This window comes from Drosophila persimilis, unplaced genomic scaffold (genome assembly GCF_003286085.1).
Source record: "Drosophila persimilis strain 14011-0111.01,24,50 unplaced genomic scaffold, DperRS2 tig00000663-arrow-arrow-pilon, whole genome shotgun sequence".
Classification (NCBI taxonomy): domain Eukaryota; kingdom Metazoa; phylum Arthropoda; class Insecta; order Diptera; family Drosophilidae; genus Drosophila; species Drosophila persimilis.
Window position 1 is genome coordinate 915,651 of NW_020825331.1, and position 12,161 is coordinate 927,811.

At 48.9% G+C, this 12,161-nt stretch overlaps 2 protein-coding genes across 2 annotated transcripts; both read left to right on the plus strand.

Annotated features, from left to right (window-relative positions):
• Window positions 1–2,256: 2,256 nt before the first annotated feature.
• On the plus strand, window positions 2,257–2,997 carry LOC113566310 (serine protease SP24D-like; the record flags this gene model as incomplete). The annotated part of the gene is made up of 1 exon (XM_026991403.1): window positions 2,257–2,997. A coding segment is annotated over one exon (741 nt), but the record flags the coding sequence as incomplete, so codon positions are not given.
• A 7,542-nt stretch (window positions 2,998–10,539) lies between these two features.
• Window positions 10,540–11,952, plus strand: LOC113566311. Its single transcript, XM_026991404.1, is given in 3 exon segments — window positions 10,540–10,560; window positions 11,714–11,860; window positions 11,863–11,952. Coding segments are annotated over 3 exon segments (258 nt in total).
• Window positions 11,953–12,161: the final 209 nt, after the last annotated feature.

The window sequence follows — 12,161 nt, forward strand, 5'->3', positions numbered from 1 at the left end:
AATGAATCCCCCTCCTGCCTACGTCCTTTCATATCCTGATGCTGAGCCTGTGATGATGTGTGTGTGGGGGGGGGGGGGGGGGGGGGGGGCTGTATAAATTGCAAATCAATAAAACGAAAAACAAAAAAATACCAAATATCGAACGAGGCTCACGCAAAAATCGTAAATAAATAAAGTGCGAAAAGTGACGCAAAGAACGACACATAAAATGCACCGAAAATGGGTTTGTGGTTGCTTTGGGGGCACGGTGGGGGGGTCGCTCGGTCGCTCGGCCGTGGACGTGGCCCATTGTTTATTGTACGAGAGTATTTTGTGCATTTCGTGCCGAGCGCAGCGATAAAAATGCTGCTAAAGTATAAATTATGCCAATATATTGTAAGTTTTCCAAAAATTCGCAACAGCAACAACATTTGGCATTATTGAGACACAAAAACAGATACGCAAAGATATGCACGAGTGGTGGCCGAAATCTTTTTCGTAGGACCTTTGTCGTTGAAAAAAAAACAAGGCACTCCCCAATGGGGTGTTTTTTTTTTAAATATATTTATGTTAAAAATAGACAAGTTGATGAATTTTTGCAAGCTCTGATTCCACATTCAACCTCTCCCTAAATTAATAATAAATGCCTCAAAAATTCTGTAATAATTTTATTTAATTTTTTATTCCTTTTTACAGTTTTTTAAACGATTTCCCTTTAGTATTTTTATACTATTAAATTTAAAAATTCAATTAAAAGCAATATATCAATAAACTTGAAATATTACACATTTTTCAATAGCAACCCTCCCTGCCACAATGGGGCCGCGAGACAATGTTGCAAGCCCGATAAAAGGCTCACACACACACACATGCAGGCCTATATATGTAGATAAAACGGTATCAATACGAGTATGCGTGTGCATATTCGGGTCACGCTCAAAAAATGCGCATAATTGGCAAATTTAGAGTGAAATTGCTTGACAAATACACACGTACATACATATATACATACATACATATGTGCATATGTATGGGTATACCACTAAATATAGAAAGTGGAGAGTGTTGTAGTGATGAAAGGCAGCAAAAGTAAAGCCAAGGACACGGGCAGAGCCCAATGGAGTTCCATCAAGTGACTGCTCACTTCCTGGATCCACTGTAACCAGACGACAATCAGTTTAGAGGTGCTGGAAATTCATCAGTGCAACAAATAGAGAGACAACTAAAGGGAAAAACATATCAAAAGAGAGTGAGCGCCGTGTGGATCGTAAGAGCGCACAGACTCGAGAGAGCGACACAGAGGGCGATGTAAATCGCGGTCACAGGCTGTTAACAGAGAGAAGAAACAGAGCGGTAGCTGGCTGCTAACAGAGAGCAGGAACATAGAGCGGTAACAGGCTGTTAACAGAGAGCAGAAACCTAAAGCGGTAACAGACTGTTAACAGAGGGATGAAACAAAGCGGTAGCTGGCTGTTAACAGAGAACAGCAACCTAAAGCGGTAACAGACTGTTAACAGAGAGAAGAAACAGAGCGGTAGCTGGCTGCTAACAGAGAGCAGTAACATAGAGCGGTCACAGGCTGTTAACAGAGAGATGAAACAGAGCGGTAGCTGGCTGCTAACAGAGAGCAGTAACATAGAGCGGTCACAGGCTGTTAACAGAGAGAAGAAACAGAGCGGTAGCTGGCTGTTAACTGAGAGCAGTAACATAGAGCGGTAGCTGGCTGTTAACTGAGAGCAGTAACATAGAGCGGTAGCTGGCTGTTAACTGAGCGCGATAACAGGCAGTTACCTTGGAATGCTAACAGCGCCCTTGTCCTGTTACAGCTGTTACTCACGCCGATTTGAGTCAAATATCGGATGGGGACCCTGAAACGTTGTTTCTCTCTTAAATATAGGGACGGACAGCCCCCCCACCCCCCCTACCAAGGTCAGTTCCTAGAAATTTCCCCCAGCAAAAGTGTGCCCAGAAGTTGTAAAACAATTAGCCTTGACACAACATCGGCTCGCTGACAGTCGAACAGATTACGGGAGGACAGGCCCATATAAATCTCGGGTGGAAGATAAGATTGTGCTTGTCAGAGTGTTTGGGCCGTTAGAGGCCAGCACTATTGATAGTTCCAGCTCGAGTGGACAGACCATAAACAATCGCATATGGGGGGACTAGTGATCCCCTATATAAGGGGGTGCCGCCGTTGGGCCGGGCCCAAGCAACATGCTAGCCCCTGGATTCGCTCTGACCATCGCCGTCGCCGTCGCCGTCGCCGTTGTCGGCTGCTGCCTGCTGCCCGCCGCCCACTCGGCCCCCTCCGGTGGGATCGACGGTCGTATAGTGGGCGGCGAAGATGCCGCCCTCGGCCAGTTTCCGCACCAGGTGTCGCTGCGCAACGCCGGCTCCCACAGCTGCGGGGGCTCCATTCTGTCGCGCAACTACATCCTGACCGCTGCCCATTGCGTGACCAGCGATGCGGACGAGAACGGCGTACATGCCCCGATCGCGGCCAGCCGCTTCACGATCCGTGCGGGCACCAACGATCGCTTCAGTGGCGGCGTCCTCCTCCAGGTGGCGGAGGTCATCGTACACGAGAACTACGGCGACTTCCTCAACGACATAGCCCTGCTGCGCCTGGAGTCGCCGCTCTTCTACTCGAACAACATCAAGGCCATCGCCCTGCCCACGGCCAACACGCCCGCCGGGGCCGACATCATCATCTCCGGCTGGGGTCGGATCAAGCACCAGGGGGATCTGCCCCGGTACCTGCAGTACAACACCGTCAAGTCCATCTCCGTCGCGGAGTGCGGCGAACTCATCGACTTCGGGGTGGAGAGCGAGCTGTGCCTCCTCCACCCGGCCGACAACGGAGCCTGCAACGGCGACTCCGGCGGTCCGGCCGTCTACAACGATCAGGTTGTGGGCATTGCTGGCTTCGTGTACGGCGGCTGCGGCAGCACCTATCCCGACGGCTATGCCAGGGTCCATTACTTCAACGACTGGATCAGGCAGCACTCGGATGTCTAAAGTGTAGACAAAATAAAAAGAAATCCCTGAAAACTGTGAAATACCGCTGTGAATGGGACACCGGCGAGACAATAGAGAATGACGTTAACGGACTGTGAAACGATTCATGATACATAAATCTATTAGCCTTGGCCGCAACTGCATTGAGAGACAATTGACGTCGCCGGGATGAAGAGACAATTAGTGGACAGGCGACGGTCGGGGGGAGAGAAGAAAGTGGCATTCACTTTGGCTATTTGTTTGTTTGTTTTTGCTGGTCTGCGGTAACTTTTTAATTTCATCAAAACGAAGCGAATGCAAAAGAGAGAGAGAGAGAAAAGCGAAAGAACTGTAGATGAACCAGGAGCGGCGGCAGCAGCGGCAGCGGCAGCGGCAGCGGCATATCAAGATTCGCACTGCACTTAATTATTGACAGCGGCAGCGGCTGAATGCTTGAGGAATTCTCGTTCTCTTTTCGCTCTCCTCTCTCGTTCGCTCCCACGCCTAATGCGGTCAGAGTGCGGTGGTGGTCGGCAGCGGCAGACATTTAAATGATGCACAGGCTTTGGTTAGTGAATCGCAGGTGAGGCTTTCTCGCAGAGTGTGCTCTTAAGCCCTCCTGGCATGCCTCACCTTGCGCGTATAACACACCTTGGATTAGGGCTGGCTGCTGGCTCAATCAAGCGAAAGAGAGGCGGCGAGGAGAGGAGAGCGCAAAAGTTACCGATGCTGGTCAGCCGCCGCTAGCTCTCTTCAAGCTGTGCCTCTGTCTCTCTTAAAGCTGCTCTCCGCCATCGGCTGCTGCTCTGCCGCTGCCGCTGCCTTAAAGCCGAAACTTTCGGGAATGGAATATGCAAAAATTATATTCGTCTCCCTTTGGCTCTGCCGCTGCCGCTGCCGCTGCCGATGCCTCTGCCATTTGCCTTTTGGATTTATCTTTCATCTTTGGCAAAGTGTTTCACAACTATTTCACTGCACTTGAGAGAGTGCAATGCGGCTGGCAGCAGGACGGGAAGAGGGGGGAGAGACAGGCAGACAGAGAGAGAGAGAGTTACGCTGAGTTGGGTAAAAATCGTTCGAACAGAACTCCCGTTACCGTTGCGCTGTTATCGAATTAAATACATATGTACATATGTATGTACACACGTACATGTGGCAGCGCAGTCGACGGCATGGCCACAGGGCGATCAATGTGCAAATTTATGGAGCGAAAGACGAGACCAAGAGAGGGGCTAGCGCATAGGTTGGCGGCGACGGCGACAGCGACGGCGACGGCGAGGCAACAATTTTGGCAGCAGAGCACGTGAATTGAGTCCAAAATTTTGCGCACTTGTGCAATGATAGCGCACCCCCAACCCCCAACCCCCACCAGCCAGCAGACCCCAGACAGAGTCCCAGTCGCAGTCCCCTGACTCCAACTCCGACTCCGACTCCAGACCGAGACCAGCGCCAGGTAACCCATGTACTACACTTAAAGAAAAACCCGCGGTCTCTGGTACCCTCGGGTATGATTTTGGTATTTTTCCCATTAAATACTTAAAATATATCAACAATTACAACGCATAAGGAGCGTTGAATATTTGGTAGAGAACCTTCAGGTCTTTTTACAGTGCATCAAAATGCCCGCCCTTATATACTATGTACGAATGCACGTGGGGTGGGGAGGGGGGAGGGGGGCTGGCATTTGGCGCTGCTGATAGTCAAAAATATTAGTCATTGCCTTTAAGTTTTTGGCTTTTGATTAATGCCACGAGCATGGCTCGGGGATTTGCTTAAAAAAGTGCCGGGAATACCCTTGAAATTGATGAATTTCTTTGAAAACTGTCCACACGGGTCGCGGCCCCTAAACTAATCCATCCCAAATCCCCAACAAACAGATGCAATCGAATCAATTGCCCCAACATCAAAACATGACAACTCATTAGATCCACAAAAGTTAATTGAAGCATCATCATCGAGTACGGCGGGGGGGGGGGGGAGAGTACGGCAAACCGAATGCCAACCCATAGAGAGAATGGCCAAAAAGTTATTGAACTGTTGCCATTACGCTTCAATTGATTGTGACGGTTCTCGATGAGATATCATGAGGTGGATTCCCGGCCCCCCTCCCCCCCTCGCTCCAGACTGACTGGCCAATTATGGCCGACAACGATGGCCGTTCGTTCGGGGAGTTGAAGTTTCGCTGCCTTATCGCCATTGCACATTGCTCATGTCCACTCGCGATTCGCGACATTTGCCAAAAAGGAGCCCCTCGACGGCAGCTCATGTCATGCCCAAAAGTGCGATAAAGGAGCATCAACCCCAACCGTCTGTGCAGCTGCCACGTGCAGCACTTGATTTAGTTGCGGCATCGGGCAATTGAAATTAACACTCGAATGCTTCGGAGCTCCAGACAGAGCGCGATTCACTTTCTCAGACCCCGCCTTGAGGGTTTAAAAAATACCCAATTCCGCATATCATGTAATGGTGGGGGGGTGGCAGAGGGGCAGTGGGGCAGTGGGGGGGTGGTCAAATGAAATTAATTTCCATTTCGTACAGTTAATGGATTTCGCTTGTTGTCTGTCAGCCCTAAAGGATTGGCCAAACGGAAGCCCAACGATCAGAGCCCGACCCCTGACCCCTGACCCCTGACCCCCGACCCCCGGCATCGCCATTGCAGCCACCAAAAGCGCATTGCATTTATATTGGTTACTCGTTTGACGGATTACCGTCACGGTTTTGCCTGATTGGAATATAATTGACAAGATACAGATACAGCCGAAGAGATTCCTTTGCTCCGGAGGCGCACCATCGATCAATTTGAATCCTTTACTAAATTTTAAAGCCATATTTTTCTTTTTTTTTTTTTGTATTTCCTTTTCGCACAATTTTATTTGTGAAATTAATTAATTCAATAAAATTGGAAATATGCAATTTATGGAAGCCATAAATCTGTCCAAACACATTCTGGCAGTGGTTGAGGTTTATGCCCGGAGTGGCGGAGAGGGGGGGGGGGGGGGGACGGGTGGAGCACACTCGAGCACGGGCTGGAACCTTGCCTTGCACTTGGCCAATATGTCTGTGCATAATTTATGCTCCGTAAAATAGAACCAATGGAGGGTTAGGAGGGGTATTCTGGGATTAGGACAGCTCTGCCCAACAGTAGAATCATTAATTGCTGTGACCGAGCACGAGCCGGAGGCCACAAGACAGGCAAAAGCATTTGCATTGCTTGGGCATGATTCAGTCGCGACTGACGTTGGGCGTCGTCACAGACTGGTGGGGGATCCAAAGGCCTCCAAACGGAGTAGCCTATCGAAAAACCCCTGTAACACCGAACGGTGATAGCATCCACATATATATATATATATATATATATATATATATATATATATATATATGTTTTGGGAGATTTGGAAGATTTCCTTGAACAGTTTTCAAATGAATTGTTGGTTCAACGGCTACCATTTTGGGGTTACTACGAAGTACATCACCTCCCACTGGCTTCTGTTTGGGAGAGGGGAGGAGGGATGGCTGCCCCCCAGTGCGTGCCGGCAAAACCAAATGACTGATGGCTGGTTAATTGTCTGGCCATGGCTTTTGTTCTCCCTTTTTTTTGTTGTTTTCTCTTCGTGTTTGTTGCACTCCTGCTTCTGACGCTTGAAACATTAGACTTAGACGTGGCACAGATACGAGGCCTGTAACTGCAGCTGAAGATGAAGCCGAACCAACAGCAACAACAGCAACATCAAAGACAATGCGCACACATGCACCGCAGGACGATGAAGGGGCTAAGGGCTGAGGGCTGAAGGCTGAGGACTGAGGGCTGAGGGCTGGGTAGGGGTTCAGCATCAGGGGCTTTCGGCAGGGGGGGGAGGGGTTGTTGGTTTAGTGGAGCTCAACTTCAGGCTGCCACAAGGCACAAAGTACGGTTTTCATGGGTTTTACCAGCAGGACAGAGACTATGCCAAAAAATACAATAAAATTACTACAATAAATAGCATGAAATAAAGTTACTTCTTGGATATTTTCTATGTTTATTTCTGTGCCATTCCGATTGATCGAGCCTCGGTCTAAATATCGATCCTTCCGTGGCCGTAGAGTGGCCGTTCATTCGTGGTCCAGGGATGCCCTACTCACCGATAGGGTGGGAAAACCCCAAACAATAATTATCACACAACAACGAGCCGATTTTTTTGATATATACTTAAGAGATACAAATCAATCTTTCGGAAATATATATATATATTTTTCTAGGAAAAAAAGGAATCTCTGGGACCGCTCTAGGACCTCCTTTTACTACATTTTCTGCCCTAATCAAGGGGTACAAGATTTAGTCTCTTCTTGGAAGGGTATAGCCCAGATCGAAATGGAAATGTTAGGACTCGGAACAACTGTTGTTGTTGTTGTTGTTGGTTTTGTGCGTGCTGAAGCGAGAGAGAGGGAGGGAGAGGGAGGGAGAGGGAGCAAAAGAGTTTTGGGGAAACAAATGGCAAGAAAACACCGCATGGCGATGATTGTGATGACGACGATGTTTTCATTGTTCTGTTACGCTCGCTTTTCATACAAAACTAGCCACGACCCGTCGACCCGTCGCCCCCAACTCCGCCCCCAACTAACCCAGAACTCCAGTCCGTGTACACTCCAGACCATCGAGCAGCTGCCAGCTACAATATTTTACTGACTGTTTGCTGGCTTTTCTTTGCAATTTTGATGCTATTGCAGAACACGAAAAAAAAAAACGAGAGAGAGAGAACTGGAGTTGGGCCCCGAATTTGCAAATACTCTGGAGCGTAAGGACTAAGGAATACAAAGTCTTCTAATAGAGGCGAGGAGGTATGATTAGGTGCCTATATCTCTGGGGATATTCCAGTATTCCTGGTGTGGTTTTCTCAATTTTAGGGGGCTCTAGAGCCCGGCTGGTCCCTTAAAGCAATGATATAGTGGTAATCTTAAAAAATATATCCCCCTCTCGAAGAAGTGTATCTAAAACAGAGGGGCGAGAGGCGTACCAGAAGAGAATAGAAAGAGCCGTCGGAGGAGGAGGAGCTTTTGGGAGGCTTTTGGAACAGGAACAGCAGGAAGCAGCAACGTGGCTGGGGCAGGAATGGGGTGGGGAGGGGTGGCATGGGTTGGCATGGGTTGGCATGGGGCTGGGCAGGGAATAGTCCTGGCAATAACGATGGCAGTGGCAGTGGCAGCAGCAGCAGCAACAACAACAATTTTTCAAGCACTTCCGAATGTTGCAATAGAAATCTGCATTTTTAATTTGTATGTGTGTGTGTGTGTGTGTGTATTACTCTCCTCCCTCCCCTCTCCTCTCTCCCCTCTCCCCTCTTCTCCTTCATTTTGTTATTGTTTGTATTCTTGGATGCTTGGATTTTGAAACCACGACTTTGTGCCTGTCCTGTCCAGGGTATGTGTCTCTCTCTCTCTCTCTCCCTCTCTCTCCCTCCTTCTAAGCGTGTGTCCCAGTTCTTGTTGCGCCATGTTGTTTGCAACTTCCACATGCTCTGCACATGGACCACCCTGTGGCCACCCTTCAAGTCCATTTTCGGCAAACTTTTGCTTGGAAATATTTTTCGGGAAACCCTTGAGTGTGTGTGCAAAGGATCAGCCATGCTCTAATGAAATATTATCTAATGGATCTGCAATGGATCTGCTCGATTCTCCTCCATCTGGGATCCCCCTCGGGCTCCCCTTCGCTGTCGGTGGCGGTGGCGCGCTATTCCACACAAAAGCGGATTATTCTTGACTCTTTAGCAGCATCATTTATGGCATGCAACAATAACGCTTCCACTGGCTGTGGCAGCAACAGAAACAGCAGCGGCAGGAGCAGCAGGAGCTGTGGGAGCAGCAGGAGCTGTGGAAGAGTCATCATCGGGTCAGAGGGTGCAGGAGAGTGGTTTGGGTGGCTTGAAGAAAATGCAATTTCGGTTAGTGGCCACAATTTTCGCCAAGTATTTTGTATTGTCTCGCTTCATGCGGCATGCACCATGCACGTTGCATTGTAGTTACATTCCTCCGCCCTCCCTCCCTCCCTCCCCACCCCCTTCGCTCTGCTGCCCAAGTTATTAGCTATTGCCATCAATAATATATGTTTAGCCATCGGACCATCTATGGTTTTGGGCATTGAATAAATTTAATCGTAATTCGATCATAAATTATGGTACACAAAAAAATTCTAATTGAATTCTAATCGCATTTTTGGCCTAACTAATGGCCAATTTCGCTTATCAATTTTCCCATTGATCGGTTTGGGCTTAACCAACACTGGCAGAAAGCTTTTCTCGAAAAAGAAAAAGTTTTTTTTGAGCAATTCGGAATGTTTTATTGATTTTTTGTGTTACTTATGAACTGATATTGGTACTTGCCAACACTGGTGTGATATCTTTTACTAGTGTTGATCAGTTTCTTTGGACAATGATTATGATTAATGCTCATAGCCAGAAAACTGCCTTGTCTTCTGTAATGGGCCTTACCAACACTGGTTTCGTGCTCTCAGATGTTTTACAGATCTTTTGTGTACTTTTGGTACTTTTCAATACTGGTGCAATAGTCTAAGATGGTTTATAGATCTTTTGAGTTGATTATAACTGATATTGGTACTTTCCAACACTGGTGCGATGCTTTGGTTATCTATTGACAGTGGTGGGACGTTTCCTTGGCCGATGATTAGCGCGTACAGCCAAAGAACTACCATTGGCCTACTCTAATGGGCCTTACCAACACTGGTTTCGTGCTCTAAGATGCGCCTTGGCTGCTGACGATTAGATGATAGCTTTTCGATGACTATTTTTGCAAGTTTTAAACAAATCTCTTCTATGGTACACATTTTGATGGCGAATGACACTCCGGACCCGTTTGGTCAACTAAATTTAAAGGGACTTTTATCGTTTCGCTTACACAAAAATCGTTAATAGGAAGTCGAAGAATTTCCCCCAACTCTTTCATCAATTTTTAAGTGCTTTACTTGAAGAGGCAGGCGGAGTCCATAGTCCATGGCAGCAATTCAGGTGCACAGGACAGCGCAAGAGGAATAGCCATGAAGTATGTGAGAAAGAGAGACTGACTGACAGACAGAGGGAGAGAGAGAGAGAGGGAGAGAGAGACAGAGGGAGAGAGAGAGATATAGAGAAGACGTAGATCCAACAGGCGACGTCGGCACTTTTGGTCCACTTGGCCGGCAATTGGACCATTTTGGTGAGCGCTTCACAGCCTTCAAGTTGCAACCCCCCCCCCCCCCCCCCCTCGGAGTGGCAGGGGAGGGGGATAAGCTGCCTCCACAGGATACTGGCAACGACATTTAGCCCACTTTTTACGCAGCAATGGCCAGGCCAGGGCAAGCCAAGGCGCACCCCAGGAATCAGAGATTGCGATTGAAGGAATGAATCCGTTCTCTACCTCAACAGCCCACCCAATCCTTCCTCCGGTCCGTCCTCATTTGTATCCGGACCCCACTCCTACCCGCCCTCCTCCTGCACGACTATATCCTCTTACCAGCCATTATCCTGCTGGGATCTGCGCTCAACTGTCAGTCAAAATGGGTTTCGGTTGCGGGTTTTTGGGGTCACCTCGTCAGCCATGAACGGTGGACTCCCCACGGTGACTGGATGACTCGGTGACTCGGTAATACCCACACTCCAAGAACTATCCTCGAGCTGTGCGCCCGCCTTCTGGCCGGGCCCCCGTTTAAGGATGCAGATAATGCTAATTAATTGTATTGATTAGCTCATTATATCATTAGCTGGCAACTTGCCCCCAAGCGCCTTTTGTATGTTGCACGCTGCACGTTGCACGTTGCATGAACTCCTGCAACCGCAGCAACATTGCAGCCAGCCCCGTCTGTGTCTGGGCTACACATTCATATAAATAAACTTGTCTAAATTGCTGTTACCGCCCCAGGGCCATGGGCAAATTGTATGCAACAGGGGGAAGGGGGGAGGGGGGGGCCAAGAGGCGGGTGGAGCCTCCTATCTTGGGGGCAGGCTGTCTGCGCCCAGCTCGAGCATTGTTCAGGGCTCGTTCTCAAGTACAGTTGGTCATTTTGGGTTTAAGTGGTGTTGGGCACGCTGAACTAGTTCATTTCGTTCCCCACAACTGTACCAGTTCCGCTTCCTTGATCTGGCTGCGAATCTGCAGCTTTAGCTGGAACTAGTTCCGTTCACGCCATGCGGACACAACTGTACCCTGGTTCATTCATTAGAACTTAACGGAGTAGCCGAGTGATTCGTTTTATTTACTTGGCCGTTGCCTTACTGACTCTGCGCCGTTACGAGTGTCAGGTGTTGGACTCTCTTTCCTCCCCCTTCATGTTGGCCATAAAGTTTTGGCCAAGTTTTGGCTACAAGCTGCAGCGTCGTTAAGGCGTATCCATCATAATATCTATCAAGCAGCGACTGCCAGAGATGGAGGCTGGAGGCTGGAGACTGGAGAGCGTCATGCGAATAATTCATTTATATTAATACATCCTGCAGAGCAACAGTCAAACTCGACTGCAACTGAGACAGATATAGAGCCAGGCCGAATACGGAACACGGAGCAGTACAGAAGAAGGCCAGAAGAACTATTTCAATTTGTATTGCCAAGTGTCTGCATCTCTCTCTCTCCATCTCCATCTCCATCTCTATCTCTATCTGTGCTGAGGCCATCTCCTTCTGTGCCTGTCTGCAGTTTGCAGTGCTCGACATTGCCCCGTCGACAGCTTAAAGTTTGAATTGCTGGAGTCGAGTCATAAGGCTGCTGGCCGGGTCTGAAGTGTACTATCCCATGCCCGGGTGGCACCTTTTGCAGCTGCTTCCATGTGTTCATGGCGCAAATAATCGCCGTCATCAACAACAACACTGAACGGAGCAGAGCAGAGCAGGCCAGGACCCAGGATCCAGTAGGACCCAGGCAACCAGAATGATGCTGGGGGATAAAGATGAGTTGAGAGACGTTGACGCTGACGCTGACGCCATTAGCACCGAGTTTTGCAGCATCAACGACAAACTTTAAATTGTTGCGTCATTACAATTCGAGTTGTGGCAGGTCTGGCACCCTCCCCCCCCCCCCCCTTGCCCCTGCCCCTGCCCCATGCCCCTGGCTATGCCGCAGGAGCAACAGGAAGCCCCGCGTGTGAGCACTTGAGCCTAGCCTCGGCGTCTTGTCCTCGTTGCTACCCCATGATTGATGTTACACTTTAAATTTAAGTTCCGTCAGTCAGA